At 44.7% G+C, this 11,636-nt stretch overlaps 1 protein-coding gene across 3 annotated transcripts; it reads left to right on the top strand.

The window, feature by feature from the left end:
* The first annotated feature begins 1,661 nt into the window (after window positions 1-1,661).
* znf346 (zinc finger protein 346) lies at window positions 1,662-10,863 on the top strand. Of its 3 annotated transcripts, none has more exons than XM_015349886.2 (7): window positions 1,662-1,740; window positions 3,397-3,500; window positions 4,612-4,707; window positions 5,686-5,833; window positions 6,135-6,362; window positions 6,931-7,030; window positions 7,415-10,863. In XM_015349886.2, the coding sequence occupies exons 1-7, from the start codon at window positions 1,683-1,685 to the stop codon at window positions 7,527-7,529; spliced, it is 849 nt and encodes a 282-aa protein (XP_015205372.2). In that variant the 5' UTR covers window positions 1,662-1,682; the 3' UTR covers window positions 7,530-10,863. The 3 variants fall into 3 exon arrangements, with proteins under 3 accessions (XP_015205372.2, XP_069051409.1, XP_015205374.2); XM_015349888.2 differs by lacking the exon at window positions 1,662-1,740 and adding an exon at window positions 2,043-2,127; XM_069195308.1 differs by lacking the exon at window positions 6,931-7,030 and having other exon boundaries at window positions 7,415-7,534.
* Window positions 10,864-11,636: the final 773 nt, after the last annotated feature.

Here is an 11,636-nt window from a genome sequence, read left to right as displayed (position 1 = left end):
GCAGCTCCTCATGAACTTTTACCGCAGCACAACAGAACGTGTCCTCACTAGGGGCATCACCGTGCAGTACGGCACTACTACCATGCGTGACAGAGACGCACTACAAAGGGTTGTGGCAACGGCCCAGAGGATTATAGGATGTGATGGGCCATCAATCGGTGAGATCCACACCGCCCGCTGTCGCTGTAAAGCCTGTCCGTCATACAGGATCCCAGCCATAAGCTGGTCTCCCCCCGCGGTACCGCACTGCAAAAGAACTGACCCTTAGACTCAAGAACAGCTTCAACCCTGCTGCAGCGAGCATCATGAACCGCTAACTGTGCATTGTCTCAGAGGATAGGGCACCCCTGCCCTCTGCACTCCTGTCTTGAACTACCATGTATTTGTGTTCACTACCGCCTATTTCTTGTTCTCTACTGTGTATTTATTGTGCTGGTCCGTTTGTTGACTGTACATACCATCACTGTTTGTTACGTACTGTCTACACTGTGTGGTGCTGTACTGTACCCGTCCCGAGAGATCAGTGTGAATAAGAATCCCACTGTTCATGTACATACAGTATGGCAATAAACTCCCCTGCTCTATTCACCCCAGGAATTGAACCCAGTGTCCCATCGCCGCAAACCAACAATACTAACCCCTGTGCCACACCCGAGCCACCGTTAACTATAAATAAAAACCCATACATGATTTCTTTAGAAAAGCACCAATTTAAAAGGAAACACATATTCGTTCATGTGAACGTTTCATAATTCAGTTTAATGCTACAGAAAAGAGTGGAACCAAAATGGGAAATATCAGGTGAGCCTGGCAGATATATTTTGCCCGCTTCATTTTGTGACCGCTGTGTTGTTACCCCCCCAAAAAAACCAAACTATCACGGCTGATATGAAAGACACCGTCTTCTGTAGGACACGGAAGTTTAATTGACATAAAACACGTAAGAATACTGGACAGGCTCACCTGAAGCAGCCTGGACTGGCCAGCTCGAAGGCGCTCAGTACGCCTGGCCAGTACTGGGAGGGGGGTCGCCGAGGAAGAACCAGGTCTGGGTTATAAGCTTTATCCCCCCGTCTGAGGGGGGCTCCTCGCCTCAGAGGTGTCATCCTTAGGACGGGGTGTTAAAATTAAGATCCCCAACTACGTCCTTCGGCTGAACTCATTTCTCATTCCTCCACCACACCATACCAGGCGGGGCTGACTTCAGTAAGGGCTGGAACTGGGTTCCCCCCTTTCTAGAAAGAGTTCTAGGATCTTTTGGGATTAAAAGTACTATGTAAATGGAAGGCATTTTACCCGGGTGCAGTTAACCTGAAGAAAACCAAGCATGTTTATCGGGATGTTTTGTTCAGAATAGTGCACTACACCGGTTTTCTCGTCTTTATTAATTCTTTCATACTTCTTTTCTTAAGAGGAGCTCAAAAAAGTCCCTCGACAATGTATGTAATGATGGATAAGTTTATTACTGTTTGCAAGAGGTCAAAACGCAGTACAGAAGTCAGAACGCACTGGGGGGGGTGAGTTCCGTGCGATTCAAAATATCAAGACGTTATTTGAACAGACCTGTTACACTTAAGGGGATATAAAGAGTCCCCCCCCCACATTTAAACCGGTAGCACACAGCGCCCCCCACCGACCGGAGAGCAGAGACCTCAGGCTGCAGCTCGGCGGCTCTGGGAAACATGGCGGACGGAGAGCGGAACGGGGATTTACCCGCTGTGCCGTCGGGGCTGGAGGAGGGTAAGCGCCTTCACCCGAGGACCCGGAGTCGAGCGGAGTGTCGCAGATATCGGGGGGACTTGTGCGAAGCTGGTTTCCCCTCTAGAGGCGGAGGAGTCGGACACAAGCGGGGAGCTCAGCGGCTGACTGCCTTGGAAATAAGTGCTCCGAGATGGAAGCTGTAAAAAATAAATAAATGCATCATTCGAGGTCGAGGAAGCGAGGCAGAAAACAGTTAATGCTGTCCGCGGAGAGGGTATATAAAGTGTGCACGGAAATTCCCGATCAAATGCCTTCTGCTACCTCCGCAGTCTCGGCGAGATGTTTTACGTTACTGTCAACATGGAAACCGAGCTGCGGGTCTTCACTCTTAAAATGCCTCAGTGGACGCCAATAACATCGCTCCCGGTGAATGAAAACTTTTTTTCGGAGTAAATGCCCTTCCGCCTAGATACTATATGCTCAGCCAGGGCCATTCCGGGAAGCTGCTACGCTCTCCAGAACCCTGTTTTTATCCAGACAGGTTTATAGGTCACCTTCTTAACAAAGGTTGGCTGCACCTCTGTGTTATTAGCGTATTAACTCTAATAAAGGATGAAGGATGAAGAAAGAGATCTTAGATTTGGGTCCCAGATCAATGTCTAAAGTACTCCATTTAACTAATCACCCACTTAACTGATCACAATGAAATCATATCCTTTCTTCACATTTCGGGGTGACCTACATTGGGGATGTCCTGGTCTGTGGCTTGAGACCCCCTGTTCTAGAGATCTAATTAAATATTTCCCATGTTGCAAAAAGGAGGTTTGTGTCATTCCGAAGGTCAAGAGTAGAAATCGTTTTGCTAGATGGGGGTGTTCAGTCTTTGTGACCAAAGTCCTTCCTCTGGCTAATTCTTAATTCATTAATTGACCTTCAGCATCTGGACTAATTAAGCAGTTAAGGGTCCTTTCAGTGCTGCACCTACTGGAAGTTCAAAAGTGCTGTAATGACCTGGAATCAGGGGTCAAGGCTGAGATCCCTGTGCTAGCGACAGATTTTCACTCCTAAATACACCTGAATCTTGCAGCTGTTTGTTGGCAGAAAAAGTCACTCTGCATTAGTTCAGTCCAGTTTTGTTCAGTTCAGTTTATTTGTCATATGCACAAGTGCAATGAAATGCTTATTTGCACCTGTTCTCCAATACAAAGACATTAAAGGAATCGCCAAAAACATAAACACAGAACAGCAGCAGCAGCAACAAGTTAAATAACATACAGCTTAAAAAAAAAAGATGGACAAGCAAGTTTGAGGAAAAAAAACATCAGTGTGCTGATTACTGAGCTCTGCCTAACTCTCGGTAGATAGTCCAGCTACAGTACATTCTAATGTCAGAAATATCAAGTATTGGCACTGCCTGAACTGTGCCTGGATTAATGACATTGCAGAGATTTCTGCATTTGGGATCCAGCTGCTTGTAAGTGCTTTCAGTGGTTTTTTTCTGCTTTATCATGTAATCGACATATTGTGTTGATTTTATTGAACCGTACATCACCCGGGATAAGAGCACCTGCTAGGAAGATAATGTGTGTTGACGGGAATGTATAGTTTCCAGTGTACATTGGATAAAGCTAACTTTTGCTTCAGTGCATGCCCCAGAACTAGTGTTAATAGTGCCCCGTTTGTGTTCTTCAACAGTGAACAAGATGATCAGCGAACACAGTCACCTCTTCTCTGACACGCAGTGCAAAGTGTGCAGCGCCCTTCTCATCTCCGAATCACAAAAGCTTGCCCATTACCAGGTGGGTAGATTACTTGGCTGTTGTTTTCTGTGTTGTGTCTCTGCGCTGCACACTTTGTCCGGACGGCCCCCTCTGGCATGTGGGAGAGCGCAGCCTTGAGACAGACTTAATGCAATACCAGTGTATTTGTGTAGATTGCCATCACATCCTAGCATGCTACATAAACAACACGTAAGCAGGCGGTAAGCTGTACTGTACAAAACACTAACCACGAAGTGGAGCAACTACGGCTGCTGAGGAGGGCAGCTGGTATTTATATGAAGGATATGGATATCTCAACATTTGCAAGGGTTCAGTGTAGAGAACCATTGCAAAGAGCCAAGCCCACCTCTGAACGTTCGCATATTTAAGTCAATTACCATAATGAACAGAAACAACAGTCCAAATTTCAAACGTACAGTAATTAGCTAAAATAAATAACCTGAATCCCTCCTCTGCGTCTGGCCTGCAAATGATCTCTGCCTTCCCAGTTCCATGATTAGCACATCGCACTGTAATGAAAAGGGCAGTAAAACTGTCAGTGGGCCTGTAAAGTCGTCTCCAGACGGTCGTTCCACACACTGCTGACACAGAACCAGGAGCGTTCATTACAGTTTAAAAACCAGGCCACCCTGAGATGTGGATGCTGGATAGGGGGTACTTGGGCAGGGGGCAGAGAGAAGATGGAAAAAAATTGCACAAGTGGATTAAGAAGACTGGTGCAGAAATTTAGATGTCGATCTGGATCTGATGGCAGTTGCAGCACTATATATTATATTATCCCTCTCCTCTTGCAGTCATGCGCTTATTGACAAGTGTTACAGTGCTCTCTCTGATAAAAGGGTGTTCAATACAAAATGTGAGGCAGCACTGTGCTTATTAAATACTCCCGCTGAGCAATGCAGTACATGGTCTAGTATATGGATCATCTCTGCCTCTTTGGTTCTGTAGACCATCTGTGTGGCATTATCAACCGCTCTGTGCATAGCCTTCATCCAGGGACTGGACCAGTGTAAAGGTTCCCAGCTCTGGGAGACATTCAGATCAGGAATTCAGTGCTGTTTTATTCTTCATTCTGGATTGCTGCTGATGTTTAATAGTTAAATGTTGTTGTTTTTTTTCACTTTTACAGAGTAAAAAACATGCAAATAAAGTACGCCGATACATGAGTATCCACCAGGATGAGGAACCATCGTTGAAAAGGTTCAAAGGCCACTCATCTGACAACGTAAGCATGAAGCAGTGTTTCTTTGAAGAGCAGGATAACAACAATAAGTTCATGAGCCCTGATCAGGGGAGCAGGCAGGGGTGGTTTAAAATGGCACATTAAAGTCAAGCTGAATAGTAAGCACCAAAACAGTGGTTCAATCTTAAGCAAATTTTAACCTCACTGAAATAAAATAGTGTCATTGGGGTTTACTTATTTTTGTTGGCCTCCGGTGTTGGAGTACCTCCTGTTTGTGTAATGTGGTGAGTCTCTTGTCCTTGCTGCCATTGTAAATCAGTTAGTTATATGAGTAATTCTGTTACATAACGGATAGCAAGTGAGTTTCTGAATGTTTTTGTTCCAAATGAGTACTCAGATGAACTTTCTTTTTTGCTTCGGAGAGAACGTGAGTGTTTAATCTGTTCCCCATTTCATAACAAGACTGCTCATTTGGCAATACAAGAAGAAATTGTGAGAAGTCTCCTTGCACTAGAGCTGGGAACGCACTGCAGTCATGTGTTTTGCAAGTAAAAATGTTTTCTATGAACAAATTAATCCCCTGGTCCATCCCCTGCACATTTCTACTCAAGGCACCCAGAAATGAAGTAAACGACTACAGTGGAGCCCCCACGAAACAGGGCCGTGGCCGTGTTAGTAGCAGCAGTGCCAGACTCCTCTGTCCCCTGTTGGCAGCGTGGAGCACGGCGAGTCCAGGCTGAGGATCCAGGGACAGCAGGAGAGGCGCCCAATGAAGCGTCAACATTAAAGAAGCAGCCAGGCCAGCTGGCCAGATCGTTTCTACAACCTGGGCTTTCAGCGGGTGGGAGTCATCAACCAACAGGAGCATGAGCGATCTTCCCTGTTCAAGTTAAGGAACGGGGAAGAGACTTTTCCTCAGACAGGCTGCTTTCATCCCATCTTCTCACAGGCTGGGACTTAGGTCAGGGGAGGCTCCTTCGCTCCATTCATTGACTTTAGTGTTTCCTGTTCCTTCCTCAGGCAGGCAGCAACGGGGTGGTGGATCGCAACAAGGCGTGCTCCATCTGCAACATGACGTTCTCGTCGCCCGTCATGGCCGAGTCCCACTACCAGGGCAAGGTGCACGCCAAAACCCTGAAGCTGAAGACTCAGGGCTTCCAGGCTGCAGGTAAGACAGCCAGCTCCTGTTGTCTGCCGCCGACAGCCTGAGCTGGTGGGGCGGCCTTGTCTTGTCCCGGAGGGGTCCTGACTCTCCATGGTCATTAGAAATCCCCGGGCGCATCTCGGAAAGAGCAGGGGGTGCTAACCTTGGTGTCCTGGCCAGGTTCCCCCCTGGCTTTCACCCGTCATGGTCAAGGGGAGGTGATGTGATGTAGAGTAGGAAGCGAAAGGCCTGCTCGCGCGTCGCTGTCGGGCTCTGAGGTCTCATCCCCCGGGCTTTTTTGACGGAGGCTACAACTCCTGCACAGCCTCCTCCCCGCCGCCGGCCGGGACCCAGGCCAGGAACCCCCCGGGGGGGCAGAGCGCAGAGGGGACTCAGGGGTCTGCCGAGGGGGACCCCGACCGCTTCTGCGTCATCTGCCACGCCTGCTTCAACAACCCACTCATGGCCAGGCAGCACTACGTGGGCAAGAAGCACAAGAAGCAGACGACCAAGATGAAGTTGCTGCAGACCTACGGCCCCTCCAGCACGCCAGGTGAGCTTCCAGCCTCATAGAGAGACAAGAGCTGGGAAAACGCACAGTCCCTTCTCACCTCTCTCTCCCACACACACACACACACACACACACACACACTTCTCCCCTGCACTGGCTCTTAACTCCGTCCTCAAAGTCCTGTGGCCTCTCCTGACTGTCAGTGCACTGGGAGCCCAGTGATGGACACCGGTCCACTCCATGGCCCAGTCACCCCACTGGGGACCGCAAGGGCTGTCCGAGTGCAGTCGCTTTGGCACCTGCCGCAATGCGAAGAGATGGTACTGTGGCGTGTTTTTTCAGGCTCTGTCCAGTCTGACCTGGCTGTTCTCCTTACAAACTGGACATAGAACGGAATGAAAATGAGTGGATGTGCTCGGTCACGGATTGAACAAAAAAAACAGGCTTTGGTCAGTGTGTGCGAAGTGAGAAATTCTGTCATTTCTGCCCCAGTAGCAGAAGTTCGGTTTTGTTTTCTTTTTTTAAAGATATCGAGGTTTCTTCTTTTTATAAACAGACGTGTGAAACGTTTTACAAAGTTCCTGCTTCTGAACAAGCTCTTTGCTCTCAGCTTCCACAGTGAGAGGGTATCCCTGTACAATATGCAACATTGAGCTGAACTCTGTGGAGCAGTACCAGGCACACATCAGCGGCTCCAAACACAAGCTCCAGTAAGTACCTGTTGTACAGAAGCTTAAGCCTGGATAGCATTCACCATTTTCATGGTGTATGGTACCGTACCCAACTCTGGGCACGGTGGGCCACAGGCGCTCAGCGGTCCACATGCCTTATTCAGCTCAAAGAAGCACAGCAGTGAGGTTCTCAAAACGGTTCTGAAAAATTGGTGAAGATGTCTCAAAGAAAAAAACTCAAAATGTGCCAATTGCGTAGAACAAAAGAACATAAAAATAATAAACATAAAAAATGGCAAAATTGCCTGGGTAAGGTGAATTGGTGCATGCAGTCCGGTTGAATAAATATGTCCAAAGCGCCTGTCTTGGTGGTGATGCTTGGGAACACGATGCTTGTTAATTGTGGATGTTGTGTGTTTCCAGTGCGGAAGCAAAGAAAAGGGACTCCGCTCTGATGCCTGTGGCACAGGACTACAAGTCTGCCTCCCAGTCACCCAAGACAGAGCAGTCACAAGACAGGCAGAACTGCAGCCAGTGACATTCTTGTACTTTTTTTCACCCAACAAAAAAAAAAACTACTGATGTCTCACAGCTTTCAACACAGCAGACAGAGGCGATCTCTGCGGAGCTCAGGCATGGACTCAGACTCCGCAGGGTTGCTTTCCTGAAGACTGCTCTGTTCCTCAGTCCTGCCACGCTGCCATTGAGAGCTTTCATGTTGCCCGGGTCTGTGAAAAGACAAACAAGACTGCTCCTTTTCCATCTCCTCTCAGCTCTAGTGTGCAGCTCGTAGAGTAGGTGTGTTTAACAAAGTTCTCCTAACCACAGCGGCGCCTATCTTAACGTGGGGTTCTCTTTAGACTTTATTTCTGTTAGTCTTGTTTTGAACCTGTATCTCTGGTCAGAGCTCTGGTCATTTTATTTTCTTATTAAGATGTTTTATTACTTTATTTTTTACCTGTTTTTAAAGACGAACTCCATTTAAATCAAAGGGAGTGTTTAGAGTGGATCAGAAATGTGAGTCTCTGCACACGGTTGGTTAGTTTTTATCTTAGTCTTTTTCGGCAAAGGAAACCCTCAGATTTGTCCTGTGTTTTTTTAGTTTTTTATTTGCTTTTGTTTTTACTTACCTCTTTTCTGTGAGTGGTGCATCTCAGTTTGGGGGTTTTCTGTGTGTGCATTTATTTGCAGCCAGTCCTTTTTGTTCTTAATGGTTGCATCCATTTGCAGTTGAGCCTTTTTGCTGTTATGATGTCGTTTTCAAATGAAACTATTTTGTTTAGTTTTCATTTTTTGTGCCCTTCAACAGGCAAAGTTGGATGTGTCTTTTTATATACCACAGACGATGGCACTTTACAAGTCCTTGACTCATTTCACTTTGATCTGGTTTGGATTTTGTCAAGGAGAAGAAGCAGAGCGTAAACAGAGCTCTGCCATTTTAATGGATATTAACATACTGTACAGTGAGAATGCAGTCCTCATTACAGTAGATTATTGACTATTAGGTGACCATTCGTTGGAAAACATCTCTTAAGGACAGCATTAGTCCAGCATGGGGAAGACATAAGCTCACAGGCACTGTTTGATTGTGCTAGCAAGCACTGACACCATGGAACAGCTTCAAGACATCCAGTACAGCGAAAAATTGCATCGTTCACTGAATATTCATGATTTGATTTTTTAATTTTTTTAAATTCAAATATCCAATAAATTCCGGAAGTTATGTTTCCAAACATGTGCAGTACACCTACTTGTAATTAACGTACTGTACAGTATTTGCCAACCATATTCTATTTCTTATTAAACAGGTGTGGAGCTAAATGTAATGTGTTTGTGCACTTACAGTTTTAAGCAGTAAACAAATTCCAAACACTAAAACATGTACACGACACTGTAAAGCACAATGTTATAGAAGAATGTGCCAAAACCAGGTACTATGAAAATCTAAATGCAGTTATCCGGTGTTTTTGAAAACAGGCCCTTCTCCCTAAGATGCCAGATAATCAATGATCTACCTTTACCGTTGGTTTGGGAATATGCTCAATAACAATTAAAGACAGATTTGGGTTTCTTTTATGTCTTTTGCTATAGTTTCTGTGTTGAGTTTTTTTAGTATGCGCCAAGAGCCTTATACTTTCAATACTATGAAAAGTTTCTAGTTACCAGGGGATGTTCTAGTTTTTATTTGATAAACATTATGTTTGAATGTGCTCTTCATATATATCAGCACATCTTGAAAGAATATTTGCCCCCCTTGTAAAGTTTTCTATATTTAATTTTATTCAAGGCACTGTCAAATAGGACTTTATATTAATAATCTAAAGAAGATAAAGATATAAAGTGTACTTAGTGTGTACATAAATGTGACGTTTGAAGAAAATTAGAAGATTCTCATTTGCATAAGTATCCAGTCTTCTTTTGCTACAGCAAGCAAGTGAATACTATTAAAGTTCCAAAACTGTGTGAAATCAAAGTGATTTTAGTTTACTTTGGAATGAATTAACCTGTCTCCCTAAGTTCAGAGGTTGAGAGGCACAGATCGGGATAAGGTTTCTTCCCTCATCAAGAAGCAGAATTTTTACACCACTCAAACGCTGCACAGATCAGGCCACCCTTCCAGACTGAGCAGTGGGGCAAGCAGTCCCCTGAGCCTTTGCCAACTCATCTTATCATCTCGCATGAGATGGACCGCAGACAAGTAGTAGCGGGTTGTATGGTTGGATGAGACTTACTGAGCTTTTTGCAAAGCCTAAATGCGACGCGTTAGATCTGGAACTGCGCATGCCTCGTACAGCAGCCACCCGGTGAGCACTACCCCAGCTGTGGACTTTCAGTGGGGTTGGCGGTGAAAAGCTTGTCCAGCAGGCTGTATCCTCACCGCTACCAAATCTGAAACCCTTCCTTAGTGAATGCGTAGCAAGGTGAATGTAAGAGCATGGGGACTTCAACCTGTTGACCTGGCAGAAAGCGCTGGTCAGTTTTGTTCTTCACTTGTGATGTCATTATATAGAAATAAATCTGTGAATGTGGGAAGACATCATAGCCATCATTTATTACAAAGACCTTAGTTTTGATTAAACATTACAAATTTAACAAGCAACATTTCCTCCACTGTACAGATTTTGCTAGTCACTAGGTAATATTCTGGTAGCATTGGATTTCAACGTTTTATAAAGACTTTCATGACTGAGAAGATTTAGATTTAGGTCTGGTTTTGTGACTAAAATATTCAGTAACTGTTACAGTGTTTTTCTAATAAGGGTAAGAAACATTATCAGGTATTATTGATTGTCATGGACCTTTAAAATATTCTGTAAAGTACACATGTATTTGAAAATATAAACAGCTCTGTATTCCTCCATAATGACTAGCTTACGTTATAGTGTTGGGTTCTTTTGTTTGTCCAAATAATGCTAAGGAAATGTAAGTCTGATATTTGAATTTTAAGAAAATGTTCCTTTTTTTAAGCGTTAACAGACATACAACATTCTCAGATAAGATTAATCCTCCTGTACATGAACAAAATAAATGAATGTGTTTTCATAGCGTTTATTTGGCTTGTTTTGCTTGTGGGTAGGATAGTTTCCTGGATACAGCTGTGGTGCCAGCAGAGGGCGCCCTTGCTCTGTCATGATTTACCCTTGATTATGACAGCAAAAGGGCGCCTATGTTCTGTAGAGGTCAGTACATGCTGTAAAACAGAAGACAGTGGGGGTTCTTGTCATTTCATTCTTGTTTCTCTCACAAAGTGAGATATAAAAAATGAGGGATTTTTTCACACATTGTTTCACCGATTGCTGTAAACGTGGAAAATTCAAAAAACATTTTGGTGCAAATGCAAAGTTGCCTAAATAAATTTCCTATGTAATACAGATTGCCTTGACTGAATCCCAGGTGAGCAATTTCAAGTCCTCACGCTGCAAAACAGAGTTTGTGAGCATGCTTCAGACATGTTCAGTTTCTGAACTGGAATGACAGGACACAGTGTAACTCTAGGGAAGGTGTTTAGCGATGAGAGCAGTGGGGTACAAGTCTTCTTTTCACTCTGTGCATCCCCCATGTAAGGTATGTAGGCGTCCAGGGTTAAGAAACACATTTTGGTTTGTAATGTTTAAGGATTAATAAATATGAAAATGTGCTCTGTATCAGTTGGGTTCTAAGGCAGAACTGTGGGACTCCCCACATTTCTTACTGTGCTCCTCTCTGGAGCCTCTCTTCCCAGCTGGTGCAGACGGATGACTAAAGGAGCAAAATGGAATTTCAGAGGATGACAGAATGATTCGAAAACCCTAAAGGTTCCAAGAGACAGAAATCACTACGTAAAATACTACATAATCAGATTATCAGTACATATTATTGGTATACCTAAGGATATCAGAGTCACCCTCCCTGATCTCTTTCAAATCGAGACTCAGAAGCTTCTTAACAGGGCCTTAATTGAACTGGTGCTTTCCTGCTGTACTCCAAACCTCAATTCTAACTGGAATTCTGCTGTCCGCTCTCATTGTGTGCTTTTATTCCTGTTATTATTATTGTCGGGGACTATTCGATCTTTGTACGCACTGCAAAGTGTACCTTTCTTGTATGGGAGTGTATATGGCAGAGCAGCATAAAACGTTATTGAGCATTTAGCACGTCTTGTACT

Source organism: Lepisosteus oculatus, chromosome 11 (genome assembly GCF_040954835.1).
Source record: "Lepisosteus oculatus isolate fLepOcu1 chromosome 11, fLepOcu1.hap2, whole genome shotgun sequence".
NCBI lineage: Eukaryota > Metazoa > Chordata > Actinopteri > Semionotiformes > Lepisosteidae > Lepisosteus > Lepisosteus oculatus.
Note: the sequence above shows the minus strand (reverse complement) of the source record. Positions and strands in the feature narration are given on the sequence as shown.